Raw genomic sequence first — 18,115 nt, 5'->3', positions numbered from 1 at the left:
CTGTGGAAGGGGAATTATTGGGTGGTGGTTGTTTTTGTTTATATTACGTATTTTCTGTTTTTTATATTGTGATTTTATGTTGTGAACTGCCCTGAGATCTACAGGTATAGGGTGTTATACAATTTTAATAAGCAACAAGAAGAAAAAGACTTTCATAGCTCAGGCTGATTAGGGTTAGAGCTGGCCACCATTTAATGGGGGGGTGTAATGATGAAAGCTTGTTTGAGCCATGCTGTGCACAGTGTCAACCCTCTATTGCTACACAGAGCACAATGGCCACTGATCAAGCCCGGCAAATACTCCATGCTTCCCGCTGCCTAAATACTTTCCACTGAGAGACCAGCGGAAAAGAGGGCCACAAACTGTGCACAGCCTCAGTGCAAAAGCCAGTGGCCTGGAGTTTAGGCCAGGCAGGATCCAATCTTGCAGTCTTCTGATGTGAAGTCAGACACAGTATGCTTTCCTTCACAGGCCCGTTTTTGTTGAAAGCAGCTTCATTCTGCCTCTGAATATCAGAGCAGGATTTGCACAGCTACACAAAAGCCTGGCTATTTGGAGACAGGCCCAGAATTCAGCAGGCCTCTTTTCCAGCAATCAAGAACACAGAAACATTGGTGCTTCCATTCATCTGAGTCTGTTTTCAAATATGCAGCTTCTTTGTTCAGCCTCGCTGTCCTGCAGCGACATTGGTACATCCCCTCCACTGCCTAGTAAATGTATTAAGTATGAAAGGCCCTATCAGTATTGGCATTCTGCCGGCTCTTGAAGACAACGCCTGTATAGACAAGCAGTTCCCTGATCTCCAAACTTTAACCTCTTGTTTTAATTGTTTTCATTGCTGTTTTAATTTATGTGCTGGTTTAATGGGCTTGTTTGCTGTACATTTTAATTATGGATGTTTAGATAGGAATACTTAGCTCCACCAACCTGGGCCAGCTAGGGACCACCTGCCCCAAATCCAGCCCCAAATTTCCAGGAAGTACAAAGAAAACACCTTTCCACACTCTTTATTCCTAGATTAAATGTAATGGTATACAATTTTTAATTATCACTGACTTAGGAGGGGATTTCTTTTTTGCATAAAACAAGCAAAAAAAACCACAACAGGTTTAAAGCCATCTTGCTTCAGGGTTTGAAGCTGTTACATACAACATTACTATACATATGTACATTACAAGTATATTATATATAAATATAATATATATAATCTTGTAACCACAATAAATATTAGGAAGGGTTTTTATTTTTATTTTAGGCACACAGCTTAGAAAAATGCAGAATCTGCACAATCTTTTAAGAGTCTTGGAGCGACTCAGTCTTACATAATTTTCACACTGAAAAAACCAAATATAGTATGTAAAATACAGCCACATCATATGCAGTTCCCCAGAGTGTGAGGAATTTTGTGTTTCCAGCATCATTATACTTGGTTTTCTAATACTATTGCTCTATACAGCTATTACATGTAAGAAAATAATCTGCAGGGTTTAAAATTTGTTTGTTTTGCTTTTTTTTTACTCAGCTAATAGCCTAAGGAATTACGAGTGCTTAAAAAAAGTACAGGATATCTACAAAACGTATGTACAAATAAGTGCAGTCAATACAGGATTGGCGAACTCTTTGGAGCTAATTTTTTCTTCCAATACTGGGGGAGTTAACTTGCAGGAACAAAGAAGGAAATTCCAGTTACAGCAGTAGAGAAATATGAATTCACTTAAAAAATTGTTACAAACTGAGGTAACACCTGTACTTTAAAGATAGAAAACTTTCAAATTAAATGCAAAAATAATTCTTTAAAAAATTGGCAATCCTGGCAAGGCAATGCCATCACTGACTGATATTTTTATGTGCATTCCCTTCAGTACAAATGGAAACCAGAAAAAATCAAGCCAAAGGGAATTGTCAAGCTGTTTGTTTGTACCACATGTCAGGATGTTTTTAAGCACAGAGTCATGGGGCACCTGAGATTGCAATCTGGTAAGTGAGGCCAACCACTTCTCTTAAGAGAAACAAATGTTCGAAGAACAGAGGCATCAACACTGCATTGCAGCTACAAGTCAGACTCTGGCATATCCGACATGTTTGCCATTATGTAACCGATACCATAGCGGCCATTGGGGGCAGTGTCCACAGTTGGAGAACCAGTCTGCTTCCGGTATATGTTTTTGCCGAAATTTGGAGACGGCACCTCGCTTGGACTCTTGCCATGGATCAGGCTGGTGTCATCTCCCTCAAGATTCACAGGCTCCTTTATAATACGCCCCCTTTTGTAGGAAACCGCTGCCAAGCTGCCAGAGCTATCGTCGATAAGGTTGCAGCGGCGAATCAGGTAGACTACCGGGACAGGGAGCATTGCAAAAGCAATCAAGGACACACAGACTATCAGCCCCCAGGTTGGGTAGTTTTGAAATTCCTCGGTCGCCTGCATAGACCAAGAAAAAATTCAGAAAGGTCATTCGCACATCTGCCTTCCTTAAGCCTAGTCTTGTACTGCTCTCTCAGAAACCTTTCTTTTTTAAGTTGTTTCATTAATTCCTCCCCAAATTGTAAGTGCAGAAATAGAGGTCTTTCCAAAATTATCCTTATCCAAATTTCTCCCTGGTTTTTTGGAATTCCAAAATTCCCCTGTCCCCCCCCCCGCAAAGTACTATTGATGCATTAAGAATCTTCTGTTCTTTTTTATGTTGCAAACTGTGTGCAGTTGTGAACTATGTGCCCACAGTCTGCCACACAGCTCCTTGCATTAATGCAGGCCTTTTACATCCTCCACATCACCAATGCACATATATGAGCATTAATAAAACACTTAAAAGACAACCTTCATGCAATTGTAGGGTGATTAGATCAAGTCCCTTTTTGTGCCATATAGCCTTGTATGTAACAATTCATCTGACCGCCATTGGCAACAAGGGATTCATGCAGGCAAGTGAGGAAGCTGATAGAGCAGGTGGATGCCCACTTCTAGATCATTCTATCATTCTTTTGCAAGTCCTCTTGGTTTCTATGCCAGTAGCGGACGAAGATAAGTCTCTACCTTCACAACAAGCATTAAAACACAGTAAGCTAGCAGAGGAAGAATGGATCACTCCATCTCTCTCACACAAGTCTGTTTTCCAGACTGTTAAGATGTCCTGTTCTATGTTTCCATGCTGGCTACAGAGGAGGAGAAATGTCCCCTTCTCAACAGCTACTATAAAAATACAGGCTATTAATCTGTCTGCAGAGTTTATTTTATTTTTGTAGGGTTATTTACAAGGTTGCTGCAGTGATCTAGCAGCACTGTGCATTTTGTGTGCATTTATAAAATACAATGCAAAAAGAATCTATGTGGTCATATATGCACTCTATATGCCTAAAACATACAGTCATTGATGGTGCATGTTCCTTTTTAAAAACCATCACTCACCTTATCTTCAATCCATGCATTGTAACCAGGGGGACTTAATATCATTTGGACAATGCTAGCTACCAGCAAAGATAACAAAACAATTGGGGAGATATATTTCCATGTATAGTAATAGTACGGATTTGGCGAAAAGCCAAGCATATCCTTTAGGTCTTCCATGAATCTGGAGTGGGAGAGGCAGTGGAGAAAAAAGAACATCATTAGCTCGAGTGGGCTGCTGCTAATGTATGGTTTTGTGATGCTCATAATTGCCAACAATGTTAGCTATATGAACAACTCAAGATGTGCACTTACTTGTCTATCCCGTAAACATAAGACATGGCAATATTCTCCAAAATGACGACAATAAGCAAAGGCAATGTGGCTGAATAGTCATCAAACATAGTTACAAAGTAATTACCAGACCGCTGTACAAATATTAAGCCAATGCAAAAGGCCAGAAGACAGCAGACAACTGCAATAAAGCACAGAAGTAAGATAAGGGGAGAGATATCAAACATCCATTCATATTCTTGATATATTCTAGATACAGTGCTTCTCTGATTATTATTATTTTCTTGGGTTAGTGGATACAGTATCTTTTCTTCTTGCATGGAAGAGGCTATTGTAAAGTAAGGGAATACAAGGGGATTGTTCTGTCATTTCTTCCGTACACTTCACCTCCAGGTGTGGTGAGACTGAGAATGGACTTGAGCCTTTCCCCACTCTGACCCTCACACCCCTCCAAATGCTAGAAGTGAACACCTGACACGGGAGATTTCATGATTAAGTGAATGTGGTACCTCCTCTAACTGTAAAAATGATCATGCTCAACTTGGCCATGGGTTGGGTTTGATTTGGATCTGCCCATATATATATATATATGGGTGAGCATTTTAGGTACCTATTTTATTCTTGCTCTTATGCTTGGTTTCATGTTGTATGAAGAGACACAAATACTGTAACTACAGGGTGAGTCTTTTAAAAGAGGCCCTGTGGAACATGTGTACTCTGTATCCACTGGGCCTCTTTTAAAGGACTCACCCTGTATAAATAAGTACAACAAACAAGCAAACAAATGTAGAGACAGTGGTTTCAGTATCCAGAATTGTGAAGAGGAGTGCTCCTGCATTCAGAAACAAAACAAACTACTGTATCTCCTAACTGCCAAGTCAGACCATTGGTCCATCCAGCCCAATATTGTGTACACAGGTTGGCAGTGACTCTACAGGGTTCCAGACCAGGGGCATGCCTAGCCCTCCCTGGAGGTGCTTGGGTTTGAACCCAGGACTTTATGCAATGCAAAACAACTGCCTTACCATTGAAATATGACCCTTCAGCTAAATAGTTCAGGAATGGATGAATGGTAATCAGAACAGGAGAAAATAGCACTCTGCTTTGAAAAAGAAAGATTTCAGGCTTCTGTGCTAAATTATGTCCTTGAATGATATATCCATGTTTCCTTTACCCTTTACCATGTTTCTGAACAAACCACTGTCAAATATATGAGTTCAGAATATGTGGCTCACTTGTCACTCTTTTTAATATAGGAACCCCTAATATAATTAGGTCTCGTTTATTTTTATTTGTGAAGAATTATGGGTGCAAAATTTTGGCAACTTGTTTTGTGTTAGTAGAAATGGAATTTTCTGCCACCATGTCTCCAAGCGGGTCATTTTGATTGTTAACATTTCTTAGAATGAAGTAGAACTGGGGAAAAGAAATCCGTAACAGCTCACCAGTCAGAATTTCTTTTCTCACTTTGAAAGTATCAACTATTGGTGTCGTAATGCCTTCAATGGTTCCAAACATGCTTCCAAGCCCCAGATTAACCAGCATAAGGAAGAACATCACTGACCAGAAAGGAGAAGCAGGAAAGTGGGTCATAGCTTCTGTAAAGGCAATGAAAGCTAGACCAGTTCCTTGAACAGCCTGTCAAGGAGAAAGCCAAAGTATTAAACTTGGGTGGCAAAACAGGGGCAAATCAAGTCAAAATATTGTATAAGGTGGGCAAAATCAATGAAGAGAGAAGGAGGAGGAAAGAGGGAGCAGAACAATGGAGTCAGAAAAGCTATTAGGAAGTGGAAAATATCTATAAATATCAAAATTGTCCTGCAGTCAATAAGGATTATTAAAACAGTCTGTATTCTTTGCATCAAAGATGGAAGTATCACTCTCACCTTGTCAAGTTCATCTTCAATCTGACAGGGTTTTAGTCCAAGGGGAAACTCTTCTTCTTTGACCTTCTGGATTATATCATAAACCAAATTATAATCTTCTGCTGTGATGCTCGATAAATTAATATGATGAGGTATAATAGCCTTGCTCAGATTGCCGACATTCAAAAGATTGACAATCTTCTCGGAATTTCTGCAAAACACAAGGGAATATAGGCATACACACCATCAATCCAAAGAATTGCTGTGGGAATTCCTAAGTGAAATATACTATAAAAATGGATAAGGAAATGAATATTCATACTGGATAATGCATTTCTCATTTATGATATTTGCTTTGAAGCCCAGAACAGCAAACACCACCAAAGTTGCCAGCACAGAAGTGAAAAAATTGATGAAGGACACCAGAACAGCATCGAAATGGCAGTTGTTGTCTCTCTTGTTGTAGCTTGAAAAGGCAATGACTCCACCAAATCCAAGCCCTAAGGCAAAGAACACCTGAGTAGCAGCTTCTCTCCAGACCTTGGGCTCCAGCATTATTTCAAGCTGTTTGAAATTAGACACAATACATGTCAGCTACAAAATACAGCATTTCTCCTAAATGGAGAGGCAACAAATAATCCAGGAAGAAAACCCCCAGCACCCTAAATTTTTCACCCAAATGTTCAATCCACAAACTGAATTTGCATTCTGTACATTGTCTCATTCTTTTGCATTGCAGGTTGGTCAAAATGTATCACAAGAAATACATCAATCAAAAATCTATATATTTGCTAATCACACACACTTTAAAAACAGCTTTCATCAATGTCAGTCAACAAGGGTTTTGTGCAGCTGTGTTTATAAGCAGCAAAAAAATATTTAGACACTAATGCATTATTATTAATTCTATGTTGTTAATTGAGTAGTGTGCAAAATATCATCGCTGCCAAAACAACAGGCAAACTATCATCCCAGGAACTGTTTTCCAAGCATTATTGGAATTTTATTGTTTTAATGTACTGTACTGGTGTCTGACTGTAAATTGCCATGTGATCATAACTGATGAAGGGTGGTTTAGAAATTGCACATGTAAATACAATAAATAAATAATGAAACTAGGACGGCTAATGTTGATGTGAGTATGTGAGATTTCTTCTATGAAGGTCAAAGCAACTGAACAAATTTTTAGCAAGATAAAGGATTAAGGTGAATTTTTAGATATATGTTAGATGTCATTAGTATTACTATAATGCAGTACTATGCACTCCTGCTTGGAAGAAAGTCTTACAGAGTTTAATAGGTTTTCCTTCTAGATAAGCCTTCTAATAGTAAATAGAGAGTAACAAAACAAACCATTGTTCCATTATTTACATCTCTATTAGGCATTATGATTTCTATTAAAAGCAAATGTTTCAGCTTTACAAAACTTTCTAAATAATCTCCTAAATCTTTTCCACAGCTAAAAGGAGATTTTTCTGTACTATAAAGTATAATTAAAAACATTTAGACAGGAAACTTTCCCCATAGAAACACTACACAGTGCCACAGATGAGGCAAATCATCACCGTACAGTTATAGCAAAGTTTGCTCACTAGATGGTGCTAAATATACATACTTCATTCTGTTTGAATTTCCACCAGAGGTTAACTGGGATGTCATCCTGCCCACTGCTTTGAAGAAATCTAACTAAGGCTTGGGGAATTATACATGTAATTGGAAAAGCTCTCCCTAGCAATTTTGCCCTAAATGCATGTTAAGTAATTGTCACTGATTTCAGGGAAACCTATCTATCAAGTCTTATAACCCCATCAATTAATAGATAGAAATTGAGATTTGAGGGTGCCATCCTACGTACAATTACCTTCTTAAGCACACTTACTTGGAAGCAAATCAGAATTACTTCTGAGTGAGCATGTGCAGAATTTTGGTGGATGGGCCATAGTTCCATTCAATCCCTGCCATCAATGGGTAGGGCTGGGCAAGATCTCTGATACCCTGAACAGCAGGTGCCAGTCAGAGTAGATGACATTAACTCTAGATGCACCAATAGTTTCACAATTAGGATTAATGTTTGTGTTTACAGTGAAGTCCTGTCTACGTCTACTGCAATTGTGTTTAATGGAATTTGGTCCTAGGTAAATGTGATGAGGGGACGCGGGTGGTGCTGTGGTCTAAACCACAGAGCCTAGGGCTTGCCTATCGGAAGGTTGGCGGTTCGAATCCCCGCGACGGGGTGAGCTCCCATTGCTCGGTCCCAGCTCCTGCCAACCTAGCAGTTCAAAAGCACGTCAAAGTGCAAGTAGATAAATAGGTACCACTCCAGCGGGAAGGTAAACGGCATTTCCGTGCACTGCTCTGGTTCACCAGAAGCAGCTTAGTCATGCTGGCCACATGACCCGGAAAACTGTCTGTGGACAAATGTCGGCTCCCTCAGCCTGAAAGCAAGATGAGTGCCACAACCCCAGAGTCATTTGCGACTGGACTTAACTGTCAGGGGTCCTTTACCTTTACCTTTAAATGTGATGAGAGGTGAGTTTAGGGCAGTATGACCAGTTCTAGGAGATGCCTCAGCATGCCACAACTATGATGTAGTGAACTGAGCAAAACAGAAGGCAAGGGGCAGGGGAGGCGCCGAATTTTGGCTTCGCACAGAGCATTGCTGAAATTTGTAAGACCCAAATCTGCCCCTCATGTGACTAGCCTGCGTTGAGATGACTTCAAGGAACCTGGCATTACAAAATGTCCAGGAAGCCCCTCTGGGAAGATGTCTCAGCTTAAAGCAGTGGATATTTGAGGAAGGTCCTGAGGACCTGATTTCCCTGCCCTTGCTGGCCACTGAGCCAGAGGATTAGTTTCATTCTTGTCTCTTCACCTTCTGGCCATGCCAAGGCCTACAAGCTCACCCTGGGGACATGAGAAGGAGGTGGCCCACTGCGTCTATCTTCTTTTACCTTTCCGGAAGGTAAAAGCCCAGCTACATGTGACATAGCTGCTGTGATTGGCAGAGATATTGTGCATGAAAAATATATACCAAGCATTGAGGAATTGCTGCATGCAGAGAGAAGTTTAGAGGAATGGTTTAAACCTTCCCTCTCTATCTAGAGTCCTCATGAAATCCTCCTGCCTCCTATGCAATTAAAATTAGGGAGGGGCTCCCATTATCACTATAGGCTTAAATATCCCCTCCCAGCAATCTTGATACACCATGCTTGTTGTTGTTATTACACTAATCACATCTTTAATGTCACATGTAGTTAGGCCCAGGTTTCTGGGCCCTGGGGCAGAGGAATGGAAGGGGTGGTGATAGAGGTTGCTTTGCAAGTGCTCACCAAGGGTTTTTTTGTTTTCTTTCTTTCTTTTGCAAACTTTTGTTTGCTTGACCCTTTGGGGGGCAAGCAGCAAAATGTCAGAAACATTCTTTCTTTCTCTCCTTCTTGAAGACAATGGAGAGGTAAAATAAAGAGAGGGAGAAGGAGCTACTTTGTACTCATTGGTGGAAAGGTGGGATCTAAATGTAATCATAAGTAACTAGAAGGAAAACCAGCATTTTGTCAAAGAAGCAGTTTACCCAATGGTTTTTGCGATCGACTCTGTCTGCCAAAAGACCATTACTTCTCTGTAAACCTGTCCACACAAAACTACTACTTGTTTAAGGTGTGCACAGAAAATGTGAAAGAAAAAAATTCTTATATACTGTCAGGGGTTCCCATCTACAGAGGGATTAGCAAGAACTCAGTTCAATCCAACTGCGGCTTGAGACTTCCCGTGTGACTTTTCCTAAATCTTTTAATCATTCTCTGGCTTAGTTTTTCATCATTAAGACATGAGTAATGCTCCCAGTCTTCTACCATGTATTTGTCTACAGGGAAGGGAGTGTCTTTTTAACAGACACTTGTGGCTACTTTGTATGAATGATCTTGACTAAGGACTTGTGAGTTTTCCACAACAGAAACTAGAAGACAGTGAGTAAAACCAACCATTTGAACACACAAGATTTTATAACTTCCCAACAGAACAAGATTTCCAGTGCAACCACATTCATGTCTGCTCAAAGTAAACTCCACTGTGTTCAATTGGCCTTATTCCCAGATTACAGGTGGGGAACCTGTGACCCTCAAGAGTTTGTTGGGCACATATCAGCCCCACCCAGCATGACCAATGCTCAGGAATGAGGAAGACTGTAGGCCAACAACATCTGGAGGGCTACAGGTTCCCTGCTCTAGAGTCTTGCCATCATTTTATCATGCAGTCCTCTTCTGGACTGTGGAAGTGGAATGGTCTCCCTAGAGAGGTTGTGGACTCTCCTTCCTTGGAGGTTTTTAAGTGGAAGTTGGATGGCCATCTGCCATGGATGCTTTAGCTGAAATTCCTGCATTACAGAGGGTTGAGTAGATGATCCTTGGGGTCCCTTCCAATTCTATGATCCTACCTGATGCTTTCACATTAACCCACTTTGTTACAGGACAGAGAACATGTAAGCCTTTGCATATGCAGGGGTGTGCGCACGTAGGTGAATAAGCACGAAACTGAGTTGTGAGGCACATGTGGCTTCTAAACAGTGCAACTGAAAATCCTGATTTCTTCAATAAATACAGTAAATTAAGAGAAAATGTTTCTAGAATGTATGTAATGTGGGAGCATAACTTGACCTTTGGCAAAGTCAATGAGATTGTTGTTTGAGTGGATTTTGACACGCTAAACCTGTTTCATGAATGATGCAGGAAGCCTCCATATTCTAAACTAAATATGAAACCACTCACGCTATGATCAGGGGAGTTCAGTCAGTCATTGGCCACAAGGTGAACATGGCCAAGTCACTACCTTTCAGCCGACCTCACAGGATTGTTATGAGGATAAAATGGTATGGGGAGCAGATCCATGAATGCTACCTTGAACTTCTTGGGTATTGAAATATAATAAATAAAAGATTACATCCTTATTGGCCAAGATGAGGTGGGGCAGCCGTTGTGGAGAGTGAAATTATGAGATGGACGCTGAGAAAAGGAAGAATTGTTGGGTGGGAATTTTCCAAGAGGGTACTGCATGGAGGCAGAGGCTTTGTGTTTTATGAGTCATGCTGTGGGTCACTTTGATATGCCCCTCTTAGAATCTTTGTCCAGGCCTAGCACAAGAAGCACTTTGTACCAGAGGTGAATGACTATGCCTGGCATAAGCAACTGTCTGTAGAATCATATTCAAGACTGTTGAATGTTGAATTAGTTACCCCATGCTACCCTACTATGTAATCCCAATCAGATTGACTGGATATGTTTATGGAAGAAGTGGAGGTTGTAATCTGAAGTAGGTTTCCTACACACACACACACACACACACACACACACACACACACACACACACACACGAAGCAGCTTTCTCGTTGTGTGATCCTGTACCACTGGAATGAGTGTGAATCAAGTCGCTGTGCAGACAGTGCTAACCGGGTAGAAAAGTCCCTATTCCCTGTGGGCTGAGACTTTGGCAGTGTAGACATTACCAGCTTAAAGCACAACTAGGCCGTTCCTTTTCTCAATTCAGATCTAAACTCTTAAGTGGGGAATGCATCAAAATGCAGTACCTCATTTTTTATTTTTTTTTAAAAAAGGACAATATAACAGGATAGATATAGATTGTGGCTAACATCACATGTACACTGCTTCCCAAACCAGTGATGGGAGTGTATTTGATGCAGAGTAAATGGTAGTGTGTACACAGCCTTGGTTTGAATAGTGTAAAAAGGATGAGATTTTTATTTAATTTTTTGTTAATGGAGCTTATGTTGTACAGCAGATACACACCAATTCAGTTGACTTCTTCCACCTAACTGCAATATAATCTGATCTTGAAACAAGAGTTCATGCAAACTATTCAGGCATGAAACGAATGTCAAAAGCAATCAAACATAATAGGCAGAAACCAAGTACATACCTTAGGTGTAAACATGTGACGAATGCCATCCAGTGATCCATTTAAGAGCAGCCCTCTGATTAGAAAGCATATAAGTACCACATAAGGGAAAAGGGAGCTAAAGTACATTATCTGAAAAATACGAAAGAAATGTTAAAATAAAACCCATTAATGGCCCTTGTCTTCCACAGTCTAACCACATTCGCAGGGCATTCAGAAACCTAAGGTCATCTGACATTCCCAAAGCCCGTCATGGCATTGTGTGCTTGCTTCAGAGATCTGAAGAACTGCAGAATTATAGCTTGTGGATCCATTGCTCTTGTTTATCAGAAGAAACAAATCATGTGAAGTAAGAAATATTTTGAAACACTTTGAAGTATACCGTGCCACTTGCGGTGCTATTAAGAAAGGGACTTCAACGTGAAAGGATATGAATTGTTTTAGTGATTTGGCCATGTATTTGACCAATGCATTATTTGCAACAACTCCTTGTTTTCTGACCAAGGCTTCAACTTTATTCAAATACTCAACAGGAAAAGGAGGATCCTTGCGTTGTATTCAGCACATCAACATACATGTAAAGCACAATTTGCACATTGGGAGTGAACACCAGGAATGTGCCCCTTGACCCCTTTTCCTTCCCATTCCTCCCTTTCTAGAGTTGTTTCATGCTAGATGGATAACAACCAGGGCTAAAATAAACCATCACTCCCTGAGGGGTTGGAATCATGGTTCAAAGTGGGACATTGTAGTTATGAGGGAACAATGTTTGCATTTTACTATGGTTTACTTCAGTGAACATGTAAATTGTAGTGACAGTTAATACAAGGAAGGGAAAGGAAATTGTTGCTGAGATGGGAAAGCAATACACATCCAAAGGGTGGCACACAGGAGCCTCTGGGTTTGATCTAAGGCCACATCCACACCATACATTTAAAACACTATTATAACATTTTAACAGTAATGGGTTCCCCCTAAGAATCCTGGGAATGGTAGCTTGTTAAGGATGCTGATAATTGTAAGGAGAAGAAGGAAGAAACTTGATATTATAATCACCACCTGGTAAAAAAGATATTTAAAAAGTCTGCCTTTTGAGTCTTATCATCATCATAAAACAACAACAACAATTTTGTACTGGCTATATTTTAGTTAAGAAAATAAAATAATAACAGTCATAATAGGAAACCATTTCTGTACCAGAAGTTATATTGCTGCTGAAATAAGAGTTTAGCAACTGTTCCACCACAATCTCTTATATAAACTAATAATCTGGGAAGATGAAATTGAGAAGCTGAATTTGTAGGGATGTGCAATAGTATACATCCCCACATGGGGATTTAGTCCCATGAAAGTTAGATTGCATTGTACAGTCACGAGTCTTGGATCTAATGGAATAATCTGTGAGGGACTCATAATGTGTAAGTTCCACTAAAAATGAAGCTTGTGAAAGAGAATTTCCCAGTGAATTATGCTTATCTGAAGCACCCTGTGAATAATAATAACAATAATCTGCTTTTATTTGCCACTAGTTTTATTATACCACATTCTGGCATGACTCAGTCCTCTAGCCCTAAGGGAAGGTGGCCATGACAAGAGTTCCCATGTGAGTATTTTCACCCAACTCATTCTGTGAAGACATCACTCATTTGACTGGTGAGTCAGGACCACTTGCAGAAAGAAGAATCAGGGCAGGGTATGTATGACTTCCCTGGCAAACTCCTATCTTCAATCTGGGACATGTCACAGCAAAAGTACATCAAAGAAAGGATAGTATCTGCACATTCCATAAAGAGCACCCCTCCCCCTGTATCTCCTATTGCAATAGAAACCAAAAAAAAAAAAAGCCAATCCTTTAAGTAAACTGTCACATGTTCCAAAACAGTCATAGATGGATCAAACATCAGGCATGTGTATTAGCAATTTAGAAACTGGCAAATGGCAGAGGAAAAGTAGGTGCATAGACTGTGGAGGCTCACTCTGTATGAAATTATCTTCAGATCAATTTTATCATTCTTACCCTGATCCCCAGAATATTATGGTTGCATGGAATGTGCAATGAGAAATGTGCAGTAGGGCTGGACATTTTTGTGTGCAAATGCTGCTGGAGCTTCTACTCATCTTGACCCTCTGCTTCCCTTTGTGCCCTATGTGGTTAGCTCTGGCTCCAGTGCTGAACTCACATCTCCACTGCTTCTGCTTTTCTTCCAGAGCAACCATGCCTCTGAAAACCAGACCTTTATCCTTGCCTCATCCAATGCTTCTGCTGCTCTGGGCTCTCATTTTTCACAAGCCTCCCATACACAATTGGTGTGATCAAATGCTTTTTAATGTCCATTTCTCCACTTGCAGACCACATGAAGAATCACAGTCTAGCATGTGGTTCCCTGTCTTCCTTTTAGGTGTCTCCTTTGGGCATTGACATCCTGAACACTTAATCTTTGACACTTGGCCTGGCAATTTGCTTCATGGACGCAGTCCAGATCTAGAAACAGAAATCCATCCTGAGAAAGCCAACTACAAATCCCATTTCTTTGTTGTGTTTTCTTCCTTTTTCTTTTTTAATTACACACCAAGATGCAATTATAAGAATTATCTATGGCAAATGAAAACAAAACAAAGGTTCTCATACCGCAACACTCCCTCTCTTTTTATCCAAGTATGGTTTCTGTATTTAATAAACTACGATCTTAATGTTGATGTACCAACATTTCTCCACTGGAGAGATTACAGAAAAGCATGGTGAGTCATAGCTGCCAGCCTTTCCATGCAAACTTTATGGGAGGATAGACAAAGGGGTGTGGTGGTGAAGAATTCAGGTGGCAAATGTGAAGAAGACTTAAATCAGTTTTAAAGAAAACAAAAAGGGAACTACTCACTTTGCCTGAAGACTGGATCCCTTTAATCATTGCTAGGCACACCATAACCCAAGCAGCCAGCAAGCAGATCGTCATTTTCCAGTTTAGACCTCCACTCTCTGAGATAGAGCTGGAAATATTGAGTGCTTCTCTGTACCAGTAATACGTTGTTGCAGAGCTTTTTTCACACTCTGGCTCCACAACTGATCAGAAAAGGAAAAGGCAATCTAAAATATTAATTGGATCCTAAATAGAAAGCAACATGTAGACAGTTCTACAAAGCATTTTAATTCCTATAGTTTGTTATCATGGTACTGCCACTTGTGGCTTATCCAGACACACACATTGGAAAATGCAGGTCAAGTGCTTTGGATTTTTCCATTCTTTTGAATCAGTACAGCACCACATCTGCAGGTAATCTATCTTGGACAGGTGGGAGTTGTGTTTGTTTTTAATCTCTAGCCTTCATGGAATATGTCCATATTGTGAACTGACAAGGCACACAGGAGAAGAGATCACTGGTGCCCAGGACCAATATCAGCACCTAGAGTTTTGAGGGGAGTTGCCAGGGCCCACCCCCAATGCCTGCTCTGCCACCTCCCCTTTATCTATTTTTTCTTGGTCCAAATCTAAGCAGTGTTGATTAAAAGGATCTAGACACTTGTAAGTTTCCATGGTGAACCAGACAAGGCATTATTCTGAAGCATGGGGGGAATGAAAAAGGTGTTGTCAGTCAACTGCTCAGTGTTGTGCAGACAAACGTGTGAGGGCCCATTGACAGAGGAAGGGAGCCCACCAGAGGATGGTTTGACTGGGCCCTGCCTCATATCTGGAATTAGTACTTTTAAGGGATCTATAAAAAATGGGATTAGCACATACAATTTGTAATGTAGTAATGAGGAAAGCTGCAGCTGCTATAATTCCCTCTTCTGCAGAACTTTTTAAATGGCTCTAGAAGTTCTTAATGTTTTTAAATAATTTAATTTTTAGAAGGTTTTTTGGGGGAAATTGCATTACTTTGCTATTCTGCTGTTTTCCACCCTTAGTTTAGAGGGGAAGGGCAAGATTGAAATGCAATCAATGCATCCATCCATCCATCAATCAATCCAAGAGCCCTGTTCTCCAAAGCAATGTCTTCCTACTATGGGACTGTGATCATGACAAACAGGTATTACTGTAATTCTCTAATAAGTGTTTTTTTAAAAAAAATCTTGCTACTAAAACAAGACCTTGAGAAGAGTTTCTACATTCATTTACTTGTTGAACAGCAAGACATGTACTGTACACTCCATCGGACTTCCTTTCAATTACACCACCACTACAACTATTAGCAACAGCAATGTAGTGTCATCCATATATATAGTGCTTTACAAATGATGCATGAACTAGAACAAGAACTATATCAGACTTTGTCAAAGTCCAACCCTACAAATGTTTATTTAGGAATAAGTTCAATTGGGTTCAATGAGACTGTGTCCCAAGCAACTGTGCATAGGTACTGCAGACTTAAAAATTCCACAATGCAACTTTTGTCAAGAATATGAGAATCCTGTACATCAGAAACTTGATACAGTGTTTATATAAATGTAAATGGTTCTTAAAATGTATTTATTCTTTTAGTACTATATTCTTGAACTCTGTTCCTGCAGGGAATTCCCATTCAGCGAGACCTCAGTTGAGATCCCCTGGAATAAGGAACTTAGCCAAGGGCTGTGATCCTGCTATGATCACATAAATGTGAGCTTTGCCACTGAATTAAGCAAAGGGCAGAGTGCAGCCAATTTTAAAAACCTCTTCCTGAAACTATGTATTTAATGTCAAGTTATTTAGAGAAGGAAAGTCTGTTACTTTACAGTAACCATAATCTCTGTTTGCGCTGGGAACATTTGAGTACTGAGACGTAACACCAAGCTAGCAAGTATCATGTATCTCATAACGAAAATTTGTGCAACAAACTGTCAAGGCAACTTTCAAGGTTGCTGGTATACTTGCTTCAGGCAAAGGAAAAAATATTATTAAAAATGCAATTAAGATTTGTTTCTCTTATTATTTGGAGATCAAGGCATGTGGTCACCAGGAGATAATTAAAGCCTAGAGATAGATTGCATTCTATTATGCTTCATGATATGCCAGAATGGAATTATTTCATTATGGCCATGAGTTATTGCCTAATTCCTGTAGATATAAAAGTAGACATAATATAGTCTGATTATTCACAGGTATTTCAATTGTCCTCTTGGTTTTTGTTTTTCTGCGGGGGGGGGGTTATTTTATTTTTTTGCTTAATGTTTAGGAAAATTGAATAAATAGAATAAGGAAATAATTAGTGTGACATTCAATTACCCTTATTTATGTGTTTAGTGTAAATGTTGATAGAGCAACAGCAAATGTGTAGCACATTACACAAAAACGTTTCAGAACCTGCACCTTTCTGTTTCGGGCAAAAACAATACAAATGCTACTATTAAAATTAGCCAAGTAAATTTAGAATGTATCTTTTAACCCTGACCCTGGAGAAACTTTAAATAAAAAGTTAATCAATTCATCTGTTTCTGCTTTCAGAATTTTGAACTTTTAAGGACTTTGACTCCAGCTTGGAAATTCCTGTTATGTTCCTGCATGGGCTTACATTCATAGTGGATTTATGTAGAGACTAAAACCTTAAAAACAAACAAACCATTAGAGTGAGCGATAAATGTTGATGCAGCAGATGACCAAGAGCCGAGAAGAGATGCTTGAATGTTATAGCTCTTAACATTTGGTATAACATAGGTAAAAGAAACCAGTCCTCAGGAAGCCTGAGATCAAAATCCCAGCCTATATGCTGGGATAATGTAGCTGAGACTGACAGGTATCTCAGGCTCATCATTCTGTAAACCAATGATGCAGGCCTATGTAACCGGGACATGTGGCATTTGGGTCATCCCCTGATCAGTGGGATCCAAGTGACTCCTAGGTTAAAATCATGTTTTGCAAAACATGTACTGTATTTCTGAGTCAGATCCATATTTTTATTTATTTACTTACTTAATAAAATCATTGGCTGGAATTCAATGTCACAATAAGGTGATCATTTGGTCAGGGCAAGTGTTTTGGCTTGTCAGATGGAATGATCCTCCTCTTTCCCCCTTACATTATGTTTTGGGGTTCTCCTGCCCCCTGAGCCGATTTTTGGGGTGCAGTGGAAGCCCCATTGCAAAAGCAGAAGCTCTTGCACAGGGCTTCCACTAATGGAATTCACTTGTTGAATCCTCCCTTTTAGCCACAATTCAAAATCCATAGCATCTTCCATATTTAAAACAATTTTAATAATGTTTAAAATATGAAAAACATAATCACAAGTACAGTCGTACCTTGGTTCTCGAATGCCTTGTGACTCGAATGTTTTGGCTCCCGAGTGCCGCAAACCCGGAAGTGAGTGTTCCAGTTTGCGAATGTTTTTTGGAAGCCAAACGTCCAACTCTGCTTCTGTGGCTTCCGATTGAGTGCAGGAAGCTCCTGCAGCCAATCGGAAGCCGTGCCTTGGTTTTCAAATGTTTTTGGAAGTCAAATAGACTTCTGGAATGGATTCCGTTCGAGAACCAAAGTATGACTGTATAATACTAAGAAAAATTTAAATCTTTCCACGTCATTTGATTCCTGTCAATGTAACTGGTTGATGTGACCTGCCAGAGGCAAGATCTGGGACTGTCACCTTTGAGATTCACAGTACTTTTCTCAGATCAAAGCTGTCATGTTCTTACAACATTCATAAATGTGTGATAACATTCCCTGGATTTAGTTCAAAGTGGCATTTGAAGGTGGTTCCCAAG

At 40.0% G+C, this 18,115-nt stretch overlaps 1 protein-coding gene across 3 annotated transcripts in view; it reads right to left on the bottom strand.

Moving 5' to 3' along the window:
* Positions 1–991: 991 nt before the first annotated feature.
* Positions 992–18,115, bottom strand: part of SLC6A15 (solute carrier family 6 member 15) — a 39,812-nt gene continuing 22,688 nt past the window's right edge. For all 3 annotated transcript variants that reach the window (XM_081211230.1, XM_081211231.1, XM_081211232.1), the window contains exons 5-12: positions 14,325–14,506; positions 11,470–11,580; positions 5,867–6,108; positions 5,566–5,755; positions 5,125–5,317; positions 3,701–3,860; positions 3,407–3,569; positions 992–2,422 (exon numbers count right to left, since the gene is read on the bottom strand). In XM_081211230.1, the coding sequence (XP_081067356.1) occupies positions 2,051–2,422; positions 3,407–3,569; positions 3,701–3,860; positions 5,125–5,317; positions 5,566–5,755; positions 5,867–6,108; positions 11,470–11,580; positions 14,325–14,506 (1,613 nt within the window). In that variant the 3' untranslated portion in view covers positions 992–2,050. The remainder of the gene's footprint in view (positions 2,423–3,406; positions 3,570–3,700; positions 3,861–5,124; positions 5,318–5,565; positions 5,756–5,866; positions 6,109–11,469; positions 11,581–14,324; positions 14,507–18,115) is intronic.

This window comes from Podarcis bocagei (assembly GCF_964188305.1).
Source record: "Podarcis bocagei genome assembly, chromosome: 10".
In the NCBI taxonomy this organism is placed as follows: Eukaryota; Metazoa; Chordata; class Lepidosauria; order Squamata; family Lacertidae; genus Podarcis; species Podarcis bocagei.
The sequence above is the reverse complement of the archived record's forward strand: the minus strand, read 5'-3'. Positions and strand labels throughout refer to the sequence as shown.